At 50.5% G+C, this 15,735-nt stretch overlaps 2 protein-coding genes and 1 non-coding gene across 3 annotated transcripts; all 3 read right to left on the bottom strand.

The window, feature by feature from the left end:
- Positions 1-567: 567 nt before the first annotated feature.
- On the bottom strand, positions 568-1,032 carry MIR7758 (microRNA MIR7758). Its single transcript, NR_127047.1, has one exon. It is a non-coding gene; the product is annotated as a microRNA MIR7758 (primary transcript).
- Positions 1,033-6,546: 5,514 nt separating this feature from the next.
- On the bottom strand, positions 6,547-7,309 carry LOC100831789 (circumsporozoite protein). The gene has a single exon (XM_010238548.3). The coding sequence runs from the start codon at positions 7,099-7,101 to the stop codon at positions 6,685-6,687; it is 417 nt and encodes a 138-aa protein (XP_010236850.1). The 5' UTR covers positions 7,102-7,309; the 3' UTR covers positions 6,547-6,684.
- A 2,008-nt stretch (positions 7,310-9,317) lies between these two features.
- LOC100834384 (probable protein phosphatase 2C 64) lies at positions 9,318-13,687 on the bottom strand. The gene is made up of 5 exons (XM_003562842.4): positions 13,051-13,687; positions 12,664-12,936; positions 12,398-12,518; positions 12,076-12,299; positions 9,318-10,262 (listed from the first exon to the last, which is right to left on the bottom strand). Exons 1-5 carry the CDS (start codon positions 13,264-13,266, stop codon positions 9,810-9,812), a joined length of 1,287 nt encoding a protein of 428 aa, XP_003562890.1. The 5' UTR covers positions 13,267-13,687; the 3' UTR covers positions 9,318-9,809.
- Between the last annotated feature and the right edge of the window lie 2,048 nt (positions 13,688-15,735).

The raw sequence follows: 15,735 nt of genomic DNA, 5'->3' as shown, positions 1-15,735 counted from the left end.
ATTAGACAAAAATATATAGATTATATGTTACAAATTTTATATCGTTGGAAAGGTTTTTGAAATACGAACCTAATGATATAATTTTTATAGCAAATAACCCTCAAATCAACAGTTTAATTGTTAGCCAAAATAAAATATTAAAATGCATGCGTGCCATTTTTTGTGAAATGGAGAGAGTAAAAGACAGTTTGCCCAAAACGCCTAGTTACCAAGTAGCCGGTCTGAACAAACCCAAGTGCTTCAATCTAAGTTGCTACTAGCTACAGTACAAGAGACGCACGCGGGACGATCGATCTAGACGTCAACTACAAATGCGGCCATAACCTTCATTGATTCGAAACGGCGCTCAACGTAACTGAATTGTGGTGCGAAATGGGCCATGCCAGCCATGCGAAACTGGCACTTGCCTCGTCTTGGACCAGTGTATCTCGGTTCGTCGCCTGCTGCATCGGTGCGTACGATGTACATTCCCGGCGGTGCATGGTTTTATTGGCGAGATAATTTAGAATTTGTCCATATACTCAAATGGCGTTGAGAATTTATCTGTTTCAAATATGACACTCAAATTTGACATGTGGTACAAATATGCCACTACAGTTAGTTGACCGCTAGTTGACCGTTAAGTCAATTTTATATTGACCGAAATACTCCTGGTCCACAGGTCAAAAAAAACAAAAAGAAACAAGAGAACTAAAATATCCTCTCGGTCTCTTCTCCCCCTCTCTCTCTCCACAAACTATGATGAGTTTTAGTATATTAATTTGCTGAATCTATTATGAATTTTGTGATGTTAATTAAAATCACAGGGAAGTGCTATTGAAATTTTACAATTTTTCATGCTACAATCATTATTGCTGAAACTTACTCGGAAATGGTATTATGAGCATCCTAAAAACCTTGAAAAGCTAAGTTTTCTAAAATGAGTAATTTGTTGTAAATGGAACATCAACATATTACATAGGGGCAAAATTGTTTTTTCATCTTTTACTTAACGGTCAACTAACGGTAGTGGCATATTTGTACCCCGTGCAAAATTTGAGTGGCATATTTGGAACAGGGAAATTTTCAGTGGCATTTGGGCATACGGGCAAACTCTCAATGGCAAATATGAAATTCTCTCTTTATTGGCATCAAGGGACGGACTATATGGCAATGGAGCCGGTCAATTAGTTTTTTTTAGCAAAATGTCCGTGCGTTGCAACGGGATAACAAACATGCTATTTTGTACTCATAAACTAAAAAAAGAAAAGCAAAAAAGACACTACTCAAACATCTTAAAATTTCACTTTGATTAAAATAGACTATTTTGTACTCACAAACCTGAAAAACAAAAACTTGCGCTACTCAAACATCTCTAAATTCCACTCTGATTTGGTTTTGTGCCATTTAGCTTCATGCTAACTTTAGTCATCCAAGAAATCAAGAAGTTCTACTATGCATGATTTTTACATGTTGTGGAATGTGGACGCACAGGCTAAAACAGTTTTCAGGTAGCAAAACAACAACGGAATTATATCTTCTCAGAAGTACTCATGTTTGTCCTATTACATCATAATATCAAACCCGTCCCGACCATTTTGATCTGCTGCCAATATCTAATTAAGTGGCGAATTAGTGTATACATCATATGCCATATTGTCATGCCAGCTGGCTCCCTGATCTAAAACATCTCAGAAACATAGCCACGGAATCCAAACTACACCGGACAGAGCTTGTAAACAAAACAAAACACAGACGTTGTAGACTACAGAAATACAAAATTCTGCTTTACACAATGAACAAACAATCACAACCAACTAATGGTGACACCGTTTTTAGGCACACAATATTATTGCTATCCACGGCATAAAATACCTTAGAGTCAGAAACAGGCTGCACGTGAGCTTCCTTCTGACCTCCACTCAATCTGCTAGATAGATTGTCCTTATTCGGTTCGATTATTGCTTCAGGCTATGGATGTTGTGCATGTGTAGGGGATTTGACTCGGGATGGAGCGGGCAGAGGAGCGGTGGCAGCGGACGAAGGCGAGGAAGCCTAGAGGGAGCGATCAGGGAAGGGGCGGCTTCCTGCGATTGGGTTCGACAAATGACGAACGACGACGACAACGACGACAATGACAACGGGTGAGCGGAAGGCCGCCGTTGCACGGCCGGAGTGGGAATACGACCGGAGGAGACGAAGCCGCAGCGGCATGCGGCGCATCGGGCCATGGATTGCGAGTGTGCTCTGGGATTTGGATTTGGCGTCGCTTGCCAGGGAGGAACGCGGCGCAGCCGGTGAAGATGGCGATGGGGGCTAGCGGAGCAAAGAAAGGGGTGCCAGCGGAACTCGGGCAGGCGAGGCGGCGTGCAGCCGGACGTGCAGCGGCGGAGCTCGGATGGAGGAGGTGGCCAGGTTGCTGGCGATGGTGAGAGGGATAGGGGGAGAGAGACAGAGGGGAAAGAAAGACGAAGGGGTACGGGACTCGGGGGCACGCGAAGGGGCAGGAGGGTTTGACAGGCGACGAAAAATTGGTGAAGGGAACGGTCCATATTTTTCAAATATGTATAGATATATATTGATTCATAAAAGAAAGTAGTACAATATATTGATATTGTCGGAAAATTCAAAACGAACATGAGCAAGGAAGATTTACCATAAAACTCAAAACTCCATCGTGGTCCTTCAAAATCAACATTTCTATATTTATTTTCGCAACTTGACGTTCCCCCATGTATTCGGCAACGAAATTGTAGAACGCCACGCTTGCAGAAGCTGAATTGACCATGTAGTTTTTGAAAAGGCGCATGAGTCGTCCACTTCAAACAGTGACAACTTAAGATCGTTGAACATACCATGACCGAGGACACACCTCTTGTAAGGTAATCTATGAAACCGTTGATGCATTGATGAATCGACGAGGAAAAAAAACAAAAAAAAACCATAAGACGAGTTGCGAGAACCATTGATTTCATGAAATAGGCCGTGACACCTACACCAGGACGGGGACAAATCTAGAAGATCAATCATGGATGAATCGGAGATTTTTCCGAAGGGAACCAAGACGAGGACACAGTCAGGACATCAATCATGGATGAATCGTGGTTCCCTGCTCATTACCCTTTTACACAAATATTATGGATATACCGGCAGGGTACCCATAGGGCCCACAGGCAGCAAAAGCAGCAGCGACAAAAGGTGTGGGCTGGGCAAATCATTTAAAACCGGGGTGGATACTGCCATACTGGGCTGCAGCAAATCTGAAGATTAGTTGGTCTGTATGCGCTTTAGGCTCGCCGAGTTGCTCGGGCCAGGCCTTGGTTTGGCCTGGAGGCCCAACGAACCCAAAAGACTGACTCAGCACTCGGCTTGGGCTTTTAACGTTGCGAGCCGAGCTCGAGCCACCAAAATAGTGGCCCGAACATCCAGGCTGAGCGCTGGTGTCCGTTGTCCTTGTCCACCTAAATCCCCTGAGAAGGTGGTGTGCGTTGTCCACCGGCAATCGGTGTACTCCGGATCGCGGGGCGGAATGGATCGCAGCAGGTCAGCCACCTCCGGCCTTCCACTCATCGGTGTGGGTCAGTGGGTGCACAAGTGGAGTGATATAGTGCATCTTGAGATTCGTCGCGAAGAACTCCTCGTCGATGCCGGCCAGTGTGTTGGCCGCTCCCGGTGCGGCCTATGCAGTGCACGAGGCTAGGTATAGAATTGTCTATTCCGCAGCCAGCTAGGGTCTTTGCATCCACAGGAGAAGGTAGAGGCCGCAGCGTGTACGTCTTCGACGGTGACCATGTTGACGCGGAGGAGATCGCCCTCCGCGGACAAGACCGATGGCCTCCCATGCACGTGCTTCCTGGTGTGGAACTGGACGCAGGAGGAGGCCGGCCGGCGGCGAGGCCAGGCGGAGGGAGACGCGGACGTCTTGGCCGGTGCGCATCCTACAGCCTGCAGGCAGCCATGGCGTTGTTCGTCACGAGCTCTCTGTCCAGGCCGAGAGTCCTGTCGAACAACACCCAACCAGCCTGCATTAAGTCGCGAGGAAGGGAAAAAGACGGCAGGCTGGGTTTGCGAGTTGCACACGACCAGTTCTCATGCTCCGCTGGTACACGATATTTTTTTTCAGGAAAGGACGGTCGATCTCCGTCATTCGATTAGAAGGAAAGAACTGTACAAGGAGATCCAAGAAGGATCTCAGGAAAAAAAATAAGAAAGAAAAAAGGCAAGTGCTCAAACGAAGGGACTAATCTCCCGGGTCTCTAGAGCACGCCCGTAGCCTACTGCGAATGTCTTCCCAAACCAGGTGAGCCAAGCCGGCGGCCGGCATAGCCGTCCCTTTGAGCACCCTCCTATTTCTTTCCTTCCACACGCCCCACCATGTGTAGAGGAGTCTACCGCTAATGATCCTTTTGCGAGCACCAGAGAGCCCCGGCAAGAGGGTGCGCCAGGAGGCGTCCAAAGAGGGTGCAGCGGGAATGACCAATGAGGTGGAGCTGCTCCAATTCTTAACGAGCCTCCAAACTTCCGACGTGTAGGAGCAGTCACGGCATAAATGGGCGATGGTTTCCGGGTGGATGCGGCAAAGTTGGCAGATGGGGTTGTGAGTCCAACCGCGTAAGGCGAGGTTGTCAGCCGTAAGGATCTTGCCGTGGAGCAGCGTCTAGGCAAAAAACTTGATCTTTGGCTCGGCCTGAGCCTTCCACACCTTGTCCGCGATGAAAGGGGGGAAAGACCCCAGGAATTGGGCCTTGTAGGCCGAGGCAGCAGAGTAGGAACCGGAGGGCGTCCATCTCCAGGAAATGGTGTCGGGGGTGTCGGAGAGGTTGATGCCGCGGATGCAAATCGACATGTCAATGAAGGCCGCGAGCTGCAATGGTGTAGCGATACGTCCAAGGGAGCGGATCCACCGCTCTGCGGTCAGCTCCTGTCAGACCGAGTGATTCTTTCTGGTGGAGATGTCGAAGAGGATAGGCCATCGCAGCTTGGCGATCGACCCATCCGGGAGCCAGGCATCGTGCCAGAAGAGGGGTTTGTTCCCATCGCCAAGTTGAATTTTGGTGGAGGCCCGGAAGAAATCCACATCGGTAGGGGAGCAGGGTGACCGGAGGCTGATCCAGGGACGAGATGGCTAAGTCCAGGCGAACCAAAGCCAGCGCAACCGGAGCGCACGGCCAAAACGGTCCAAATCCGGGATGCCGAGCCCGCCGAGAGGCTTGGGACGACATACCGAGCTCCAGTTGACGAGGGAGATGGAGGAGGCCTCAAGGCCGGAGGCATCCATACGCTGCCAAATGAACCGCCTGATGAGCTTGTTGATTTGCTTAAGGATGCCAATGGGGATGGCAAGAGCCGTGAGGTGATACGTCACCATAGCGGCGAGGACAGACTTAGCCAGCACCACCCGGCCGGCACGAGTGAAGTGTCTGCCCTTCCACCCCGCAAGCCTAGTACCGATCTTGTCGATGAGAGGCTGAAAGGCAACCGCCTTGAGGCGGGTTGGGCTGAGAGGGAGGCCCAGGTAAGAGCAGGGGAAGGAGACGCGACGGGCCGGGAAAGCCTGCAGGGCCGCAGCGGTTTGATCCTCCGAACATGCAATCGGGAAGAGGGCCGATTTGTCGAGGTTGATGCGTAGGCCGGAGGCGTCGCCAAAGAACCGAAGGAGGGTGTGAATGGCCTGCAAGTCCTCCGGAAAACATCTGGTGAAGATGCCGGCATCGTCTGCGTACAAGAAGACCCGGACGGTCACCTGGGCATGACGGAAAGGTTGGAGGACTCCGGCTTCCACGGCACAGCGAAGGATGTGGTGCAAGGGGTCAATTGCGAGGATGAAGAGCATCGGGGAAAGGGGGTCTTCCTGGCGTAGCCCGCGGGCGTGAGGGATGCGGGGGCCCGGGATGCCATTGAGCAAAATACGGGAGGATGCCAAAGAGAGAAGCATGCCGACCCATTGCCTCCATTTGGGACCAAAGCCAAGTCGCGGCAGGACTTCCAAGAGAAAAGGCCAAGACACCGAGTCGAAAGCCTTGAAGATGTCGAGTCTGAGAAAACAACCCGCCTCTTGCTTACTGTACATGTCTCTAACAATTCTTTGGACAAGGATGAAGTTGTCATGTATGCATCTCTTCTTGATGAAAGCCGATTGGTTGATGGACACGACGTCGGGCAAGCGCGGCGCGAGGCGGTGGGACATGAGCTTGGAGAAGATCTTCGCAAGGCTGTGGATGAGACTAATGGACCAGAAGTCCCGATCGGAGGCCGCATCTCCTTTCTTAGGCACAAGAACAATGTTTGCCGAATTGACGAGGCTGGACATGTGCCTGCCCGAATTCGCCAAGGCGTCGATGGCCAACCAGAGGTCGTTCTTGGTGATCTCCCAGCTGATGCGGAAGAACCTGCCGATGAAGCCATCTGGACCCGGCGCTTTCTCAGCCGGGAGGTCGAAAACAGCCGTTTTAATCTCGTCCAAAGTGAAGGGGGCGTCGAGGGCCTGAAGGTCATGTGGGACGTCGAGGGTCTTATTGCAGTACGATATTAATAGGATGGGATATCAGCAAGCAGCACGCTCGGTACTCAAACTGGAAGACCTCCGTTAACCCGTTCCAATCCAAATGAAACCACCGAAAATACTCGAGAATGTACAGTGTCCACACCAAAATCAAAGAATCCAGCCGTAACGAGCACCGATAGTCCGATACAAGCAGAGTAAGATCACGATGGCCGTGTGCACGCCGGCGAAGAGAAGGAGCACGACGCATCGCGCAGCCGGCTCGGCGTGGGCCGAAAGCTCCACCTCCGCAGCGCCGCGCCGCGCCCGCCCGTGGCCGCCGCCGGCGGAGACAGCGCCCGCCGCACCAGGTCCCGGTTCCCCGTCGGCACCCTGCCCCTGCCACCGCTCCCTCTGCTGCTGCACGCCTGCCGCCTCGGCGTCGCCACCGCCGCCGCCTGCTGCCCTCCGGCTCCAGCGGCGCCCCACCAGTTGCACCCCGCCCGCCCCCACGCGGCCTCGCTGCCGCCGCCGGCACCCGGGCCAGGCGTGGGCCTGCTGCTGGGCCGCCTCGGCCGCGGCAGCCCGCCGCGCGCGGCCCGGACGCTCTGCTGCCCTGCCGCCGAGCAAGAAGAACTCATCGCACGCAGGGGCAAATAACCGTTGGTGTCAAGAGCTTAATTACACTAGTTTGTAGCTATTTTGAATGGTGTCGATTTCGATTTTGTGCTATATTTATAAGGGTTTCTACCCAAATCATTGGTGTCAACAGACACCGGTGAAATGATCTGGCTCCGCCCCTGATCGCACGTATGTGTCTGCTGCTGCCGTTCTCGTGTTCGTCGTCTCAGTCGCCGGGTCGAGTCTTTATACGCTGCGCGCGGTGAGAGCTTTACAGCGCGCTACCTTGTACGTGTTGACCAAGACCTCTTCCATCATGGGCTTGGTTGGTTTGGTCTGGCGCGGCGCGCGTCCGTTCATGCATGTCGTGGTCGGAACGCGGTCAGAAGAGGCTTCGTGGTGGGGTTTCCTTCTCCTTCGGGGCGCTTCTCCGTTCTTACGTGTCACGGTATCGATGCGTGCCCACTGCAGGGTTCTTTTTACTCCTAGAATAAAGAAATGAGGATGAGAACTGAGAAGGGTTCAAAAAGGTTAAGGTTTTGCAATTTCTTAAGCAATCGAGAAATAATTATTTTTTAGTCGATGATAAAATATTTTAATTCGATTATTGAGATTCGTGTTAGATTAATGTACATTCGATGGATAAAATTTTATTAGATGTCCGTCGACTGAGAAATAACTATTTTTTAGACGACTGAGAAATAGTTAGTCCCTTAACATGCTGCTTGATGATCTGTACCATCGACCATCGACCGGTGTTAAAACGAGTTTGACCGTGCTTCGAGAAGAAGAAGAAAAAGGACATGTTATAATCATGAATTAATGATCACGAATGAATCAGATAACGCTGCTACTGTTTGTTACTACCTGCCTAGCTACCCGCTCTATAATTTGTTGATCATGTAAACGCTGAAATAGTCTGCCAGGCTTACGATTAGGAATACCTTTACCAGCTTGTGCTTCGGCAGTTTCCTTATTCGAATTCGCTAGGGGACTCAGTCGACAAAAGAGATGACAAGCAATCACTTGATTAATTATTGCTTAGCGACTGGTGGCACGACTGCACGAGAGAGGAACCGTAGTCCCCGAGATATTTTACCACGACTACTGCTTGTCCATGGACACGCAAAACGTCAAGCGCAAGTCGACGCGACTCCACCTCAAAAAGTGGCCTCCCAGCAGGCCGGGCCATGAAATTCTGGCCCCTCCCCTTTGCATGCTTGCGTGCGTGGACGCCGCAAAAGCCTTTTTCCGTGAAACCCGCTCCGTGTCCAGCCCGTTTGCACGTGCCGTGTCTTGGCACGGCACGGCGGCAGAGACCTGGCTGTACGGCGTCCGGTCCAATTACCCCGTTCCGACTTCGATGTCTCGTGGAGACGATATGAGATGACAGGACCGGCGTGTGAACTGTAGCGATGCGGGTCTCCCGAGCGGTCAGGTCGGCGACAGAATGGATGAAAGATCAGATCCAACTTGATGCCCGTCAGCTGGATGCCTGCCCTGTCCTGTGCTCCCCGGTGTTTCTCATAGGAGTATCATGGAAGTGCCGACTCGTCTAGTAGACCACTAGCGCGGTACTGCTGCCCCCCACCTGCGGCCACCGTCCGGACAGCTTGTCGCGTCGCGCCTGGCGCCAGTACCCACCGCCAGTGCCGTCGCCCACCGAGAAGAACAGAGCAGAACACAGCACGTCCACAGCAGGACGCCACGGTCTTCTTCCCTGCAATTGCATTGCAGATTGCACCACGACTTTCAAGTTTGCGACTGACAGAGAAAGCGAAAATACGGTGCAAGTTTCTCCCTCTTTCGAATATACAGTACTCCCTTCTGCGCATACGCTCCCTTCTTTTCACAAAGAATGGCGCATACGCTTTTCGAGATCGAACTTTGACCGACGATTAGATCAATTGTATGTAGATTATATGTTACAAATTTTATATCATTGGAAAGGTATTTGAAATACGAATCCAATGATATAATTTTCGTAACACATAAACTTTAAATCATTAGTCTAATTGTTGGTCAAAATAAAATCTTAAATTGCGTTCGCCATTTTTTGTGAAATGGAGGGACTACTAAACAAGCCATCTGCCATGCAACTACTTACCACCAGTATTTCACTATCAGTTGGTCATCACATTCAGACCAGGGTGACAAACCAGTTCCTCGAACACATGATGAACCCCAGCTCCCACCAAGATGGTAGTAAAAGCTTGAAAGCAAAACATGTCACAGGAAAGCGAAGAACGGCTAGCGAATTGGCAACCCGACACAAGGCGTTCATTGCCTTCTGTCAACAAAAGCTACAGCGGAAAAGAGTCTGGACATCACATCGATCTCTCTACAAACCAAGTGCCGGTGGGGAATTTACAGATCACCCGACAATATAATCATCTCAGATCCCTGGGGCCTGCTCAGCGTGCCACACGACCACTGCGTTTAGGACCATCAGCTGCTCGTTTTAACCCAACAAAATTGCAAGCTTTGTTTGATCCTTTCATTGTGGGCGCCCAATTTTTATCAACTGAGGGACACCAAAGGTGTGCAGTTTTGTTGGGCTAAAAAGTGCACCTCGGACTCTAAGCACAGTGGCTGGAAGGCTCGCGGAAGCAGTCAAGCACCACACCAGAAGACTGTTTTTCATTTCTACAATTATCTCTGAAACAACTGACAACTAAGCTAAACCAGAACAACAACAGCAGGGAAACAAGAATGACAAGACAACTCCTCAACCAATAGCCTTCTCCTCTGAAAACCTGGGAAGCTGAACAAGTGAGTTCACCCTCGTCACTCCATCGAGGCCTGACCAATTATGATCGTCAGCTGCGCCGGAAAGTTTGGTGTCCACACCCGCCAAAGCTTTCTCATGAGCACTTCCCGGAACTGTCCTAACTGTGAAATTCCTAGTTAAGGTGGGCTCCTGTTCAGGCGCTTCGTTAGGATCTGCAACTGAACAATCATCAATGCTGATGTTGTCCATGGAGGCAGTAGAGTCACGCTCATGGTCCATTTTACCATCCAAATATAAGCAAATGACTGCGCAGTCATCAGTCCTGGATGTTGGATACTTGGTTTTCCATTCACGGGTAGCTGCCTCGACAAGCGTCTTTGCCGCCTTTGAACGGCTTGGGGACGAGGACACTATGTCAACAGCCTGTTGGTTGCTCAGGACATCCCACACCTGCATGATTCCAATTAGTACAAACTATTCAGACATATATATAAAGCCAATCAAGTATGTGTTCATATTGTATATCTTCCTAAAGAACAATTACAAGGAAACAAAGGAGATGTGCCCCACATGAAAATATGGAAGGACAAATGGACAACTTCTAAAAGGCATTAATAAGCAGACCAAGTAACTATCTGCTTTGCTCTAGTTCCAAACTGATGCTGCTTAACTTTTCAAACCACATTAATATCACAAGGGGACCAAAATAGTATCATTTGCAATTAGCAACAGCTGTAGACAATGACAGATGCTCAACATGATTACCTGTTTGTCACAAAACATTCCCTGGGTAGAATTGATCAATTGAAAACTCTTCCTCACCAACAACAATCATTTGAACAAAGGTTACAAATTTAAAACAGAGGACAGAATCTTACTTTTGGTAGTTTACATTCGACGATAACATCCTTTAGTACAAACTTAGAAGAGGGATCAACAAAAGGTGTGTTGTTGATTAAAAAAAGTGAATTACTTATCATGTAGTTTGTCAGAATGCATCTTGCCAAAGCATGCACAGCAATGCTACAATTGACACAGAAAATCAAACATATGTTCATATGCACACCGAAGACAGTAAGAAAAACAATTAAGAGCAAGAAAGCACCACCAGAGTAAATAATGTGCGGCAGAACCCCACGTGGTATAGATATGAAGTACTAATACTCTTTCTAACAACAGCGGCATAGTCCATAATGCACTTTGAACTTTCATGGGTTATCAGTCATCACACGTTATAGCAGTGACCTGCTTGAGTTACTAGATGCCTAGATTATTAAACATAGTATTAGCTCTAGAATGTGCTAACATATGGGCCTTAATCTGGTTAAATTATAAGACCGTAAGCAAAGCCAGCAGCTCCCTAACGCAATGAAAACAGAATACACACAATCTCCCTAGTAATTTAAAATAGAGCCAAATTATCTCTCCAAGTGTTTAACAAAATGGCAGGCGTTACTAGTGAATCATCCAACCTGGGTAACTGAACACAAGAACTTTATTGGAGTACGTATTTACATGGTGGAAATCAAGATTATTCACATGTGTGGGACCTGGAGAAGAAACAAGCTATTGACATAAAAATGTTAATTCTATCTCATGCCGTGAACTGTCACCAAGCTACTAGCTCAATTTTCTACCTGCTCATGCTAGAAGGTTCACATGATCTCATCACAACGATTAAATCAATCAGTCGCGTCAAGTTGAACTTGGATATGATTAAACAGTTTACAGCAGATAACAACAGGTCCGTGATGATGCAGCAACCAAGTGTGTTAAGCTGGCAAATCATTATTCATGCAGCAAGTCACAAAGGCACAGATAGCGGAAATTAATATCATTGCCACTGTCATCATGACAGTTTAGAAAACAACCCCGAAAGCTACAGCATTTTGAAGTCAAAAGACTGGATCGTCCATATAAACTATCATCATCAAGGCTCATTGAGCTTCTATGAAATGCATGAGACACCTTGGATGTTCCAGGCCCACCATGTGCGATTAGATCGTGAATGTGGACGGGTGATAGATTGACATTGAACTTCAGCTAGTCTACTTCCGACAATAAGAAATGTGTGATTACATCATGAATGTGGAAGGTTGATAGATTGGCATTAATCTGCAACTATTTACTTCCGACGATAGGAAAGATGCAAGTTTTGCCTGGGAAAGAGATATCTATGATATTGCACGGGCGAACAGGAATAACCAACAACCAATCAGAGGACAACGAAATGGAAGAACGATGAAATGGAGTGTAGAATTACCCCGTCGGATGCAAGGATGACGAACTGGTCCTTCTCCGTGAGAGACCAGTGGAAGAACTCCGGCACCGAGATGACACCGTAATCCTTCAGGCAGAAGTCCCCGAAGGCCCGTGCCATCGCCAGGCCCGGGGCGTCGTCGAACGGCAGCCAAACCCTCGGCACCTCCGGCTCGTCCTGCAGCGCGAACACCCTGCCCTTGCACTTCTTGATCCGCTCCGCCTCGCCTGACAAAGCAACCAGCGACATCAACACAGGAAATCCCGAGAACCAAACAGCGCGCGCTAAAAAAAGGGGGCTGAATTAATATTGGGTAGTGACATACTGGGGACATCGGGCTTAAGGTCAACGGTGAGCTGCACGGCTACCATGCCGCCGGCGATGGCGTCCCTTGAGCCCAGCACGGCCCGCGAGTCCCCAATGTTTGCCATATAAAGATCCGAGCCCTGCACGCAGAAAAACCGCCCGTGAGGAGATGCGCAGACACAACAGGGAGGCAGAACAGAAGCGATTTGACATTTGTGCGAGGCCGGGTGATGGATGGGACACACGGGGCAGAGAGAGATGTATGTCATGTCCGGTGATACGTACAAGCTTGAGAACGGTGACGGCAGTGCTGCCGCTGCAGAAGCTGTCGAGGGAGGGATGGGAGCGGAGGTCCTTGTCCATGGCCTTGAAGGCGCGCGCGAAGGCCTTCCTCCACGCGGCGTCCGTCATGTCCTGCCCGTTCTTTGCCGAGGCGCGGGCGGCGGACATGAGCCTCAGCGGCAGCGAGTCCCGGACCCTGCGCGCCACCAGGTGCCCGTGCGGCCCGTGCCCGTCGAACACCCCGCACAGCACGCCATCGTCCTCCCCGCCGAACCCCTGCCAGACACAACAACCACATCCGGCCCAACAAACAATCAGCAACCGCCTGAAAACGGAAAACAGAGCAGAGAGAGATAGGAGGAGAGGATAACTGTTTATTGTTAAGCTTACATCCCAGATGAGCATGGCGTCCTGGTTGATCCCCTTGCGCCCCTGCTGCGTGAAGACGGACGCAGTGCGGCTGCGGCCGTCGTTGGCGAAGATCCGGCCGGGGACAGTCCCCAGCTGGTCCTCCCGCGGAGCCTTCCACCTCCGCCGCCGCCGCTTCCCATCCTCCGCAACGGACGCCGTCACCGCCGTGTCCCCGCTCGGCACGCAGTTCCCCATCCAAATGCCAAACCAACAACAAGAAATCGCCTCGAAGATTGCCGCCGCCGGGTGCAACAGGGAAGAAGGAAGGATGGATTCTCCTCTCAGGAGTTGCAGATGCGGCACTCAACGGGGACGCGAAAAGTCAAGGCGGTCCCATGGGCGAGGGGCGAGAGAGGGGAGAAGGGCTCCGAGCGGAGAATGGCTTATTTATTGCGCAGAGCAGCGCAGCGGCAGTGACACACGCACGCGCGCGCACGCACGCAGAGGCAGACAGCTCCGGCCGCCCGGGCCACGGAGGAGGAGGACGAGGCCCCCTGTTGTTGAGATGGCGTAGCACGGAGGACTGGAGGAGAGTGTGTCTGTGGGCGTCGCGTAGCTCCCAACGCGCTGCCCTGCCACGACGACGACCTTGTTGCCTCACTCAGTTTTTTTTAGGCATTTGTTTCTAGTCTGTCTTTTTACTCCTACGGTTATACCTTTCCTGGTTAACTCAGCAGCGGCGGGTAATCTATTTTTTCCTAAAATGACCCTCTCCAAACGTCACGCGGCTCCTACCTTCATCTAATAGGTAACAACAACCTTGGACCAATTGAGATGGCAAAAAATTCTTTCCGCCGGTCGGAAAGATGCTTTCTGGTGGTCGAAGGCGAGGCGTGCCCTACGCAGACCACGGGGTGTGGGAAAAATTTTGCTAGCTTTATGTCAGCTCAATGATCATAATCTCTCAAAATCACCGGTCATGCAAGTCTTTGTAGGTGTGTACGTGCACGCGACGTCTCCTTTGTTTTCTGCCCACATACAACACATTTTCACTCTTGCAACTAGTTGAAATGTGTTTCTGCCGTCTCATTTGACAAGAGGTGATACTTGGACATTTAGATGGCCAAAGGAACCACGTGGCGCATGGAGAGATTACCACCAAATTAGTTTCGGCATTAATTTCGAGTGAGATTATTTTTGACAATTGGGCGCCCAAAAATTAGCATGTTTCCAGGGGTGTTGGAGTAAAAGCCGGGTCAGACAGTGCGTGGAGAATAAACAAGAGGCGAGCAGGGGCGACCGGTGAATCTTGGCGTGACGGTCAGAGCGGCCAAGCGTTGAACGGATCACGAAGGATGGATCGATGAGCTAGTACCACCCAATCACGAGGCTTTGTTGAACACTCTCTGACAGCAACTGCCGCTCTAACTTAGAAAATCAGCTCGGACTCGTTTCACTGTAAACCGGCGGCCGGACGCGAGAACTTTCCGCCTTTTCCGTTTGCATCCAACGACTCGAGGGTAAAGAAATGCACGGGCAAGACTTGTTTTCCCCTGAAAAGCAACGTAATCCAAAGTCCAAAAGAACGGTGTGGCACTACTCCGTCCAACTGGATAGGCAACGGAGTCCTCTAACAAGATTTGTTTTAATAAAACCGTGAGCAAAGCGGCGGGCCGGCCGGTGCGGCGTATAAGCGCGCGCACGGGCGCCGCGAGGTTCGTTTTCATTTTTTCTGTGCGGCGCGGCTGCCTGCCTGCGATGCGATGCGATGCAATGCGAGACGGCGAGTATCTTTCTGCTCTTTTATTTATGTCCGAGCCCATCATCCATCTGCGCATTTATACTCACTCGAGTGCCGCCTGCCCGGGCCGGATCCCAGCGCAGCCAATGTACGGCGTTGCTTTCAGTTCCAGGGGGTGACCTGGCGCAGCGAGCGGCCGGCTAGCTACGATCCCCATGATCGCATCCACTTGAGCGGCCGGCCTCCTCGTCAGCACTTGTTTAATGCCCAACTACTGCCCTAGGCCTGCACCTGCACGCATGGATCGATCATTAGCGAGGGGGTTGCGATAATACCATGATTGATTGCGTACTTAGCATCTTTAGTTACTCTCCGGAAGAAGATTCTGACGCAAAAGCGAGATGGAGCGGCGTGCGCGCGCGGCTCCGGTACGATTCCGCGCCTACGTACCGACCGCAATCTGTGTGAATCCTCTCGCACGGCGCACCTCTCAACGCGCTGCAGATTTCGTCTAGTGGCACGGCGCGGCTCGCTGGGCAGGACACGCTTCATGTATTCGAGCCGTACGTCACGTCTCACCCAAGAAATATATGTACTGAAGTAAAACATTTGGCGGAAGCGTGGTCACGGCTGTTGCTTTGGTTGCTGATTTTGCGTTATATCTCTGCACGTACAGCGTGCGCCGGTATCTTTCTTGTCCACGCGAGGAAACCCGTAGAAATATTATTCTTCTTCTTTGACCAAGCGTAGAAATGTGCTCCTTTCCCCTCGTCAGCTCTCACGACGGATCTGGCCTTAAAGAGACGAGAGGAATCACAGAACAACATATGGCATCAAGTTTTGCTACATTTTTTTGCTAGATTTTTGTGTGATTCTCGATAGCGTCTTGGCGATGGGAACACCGTCGTCTAAAATATTGATGTCCTGGCTCCTTCATCGTCTTGGTGTAGGCGTTGCAACGTATGCCATGGAGTCAGTGGTCC

The sequence above is a fragment of the Brachypodium distachyon genome, chromosome 1, assembly GCF_000005505.3.
Source record: "Brachypodium distachyon strain Bd21 chromosome 1, Brachypodium_distachyon_v3.0, whole genome shotgun sequence".
Classification (NCBI taxonomy): Eukaryota; Viridiplantae; Streptophyta; class Magnoliopsida; order Poales; family Poaceae; genus Brachypodium; species Brachypodium distachyon.
The sequence above is the reverse complement of the archived record's forward strand: the minus strand, read 5'-3'. Positions and strand labels throughout refer to the sequence as shown.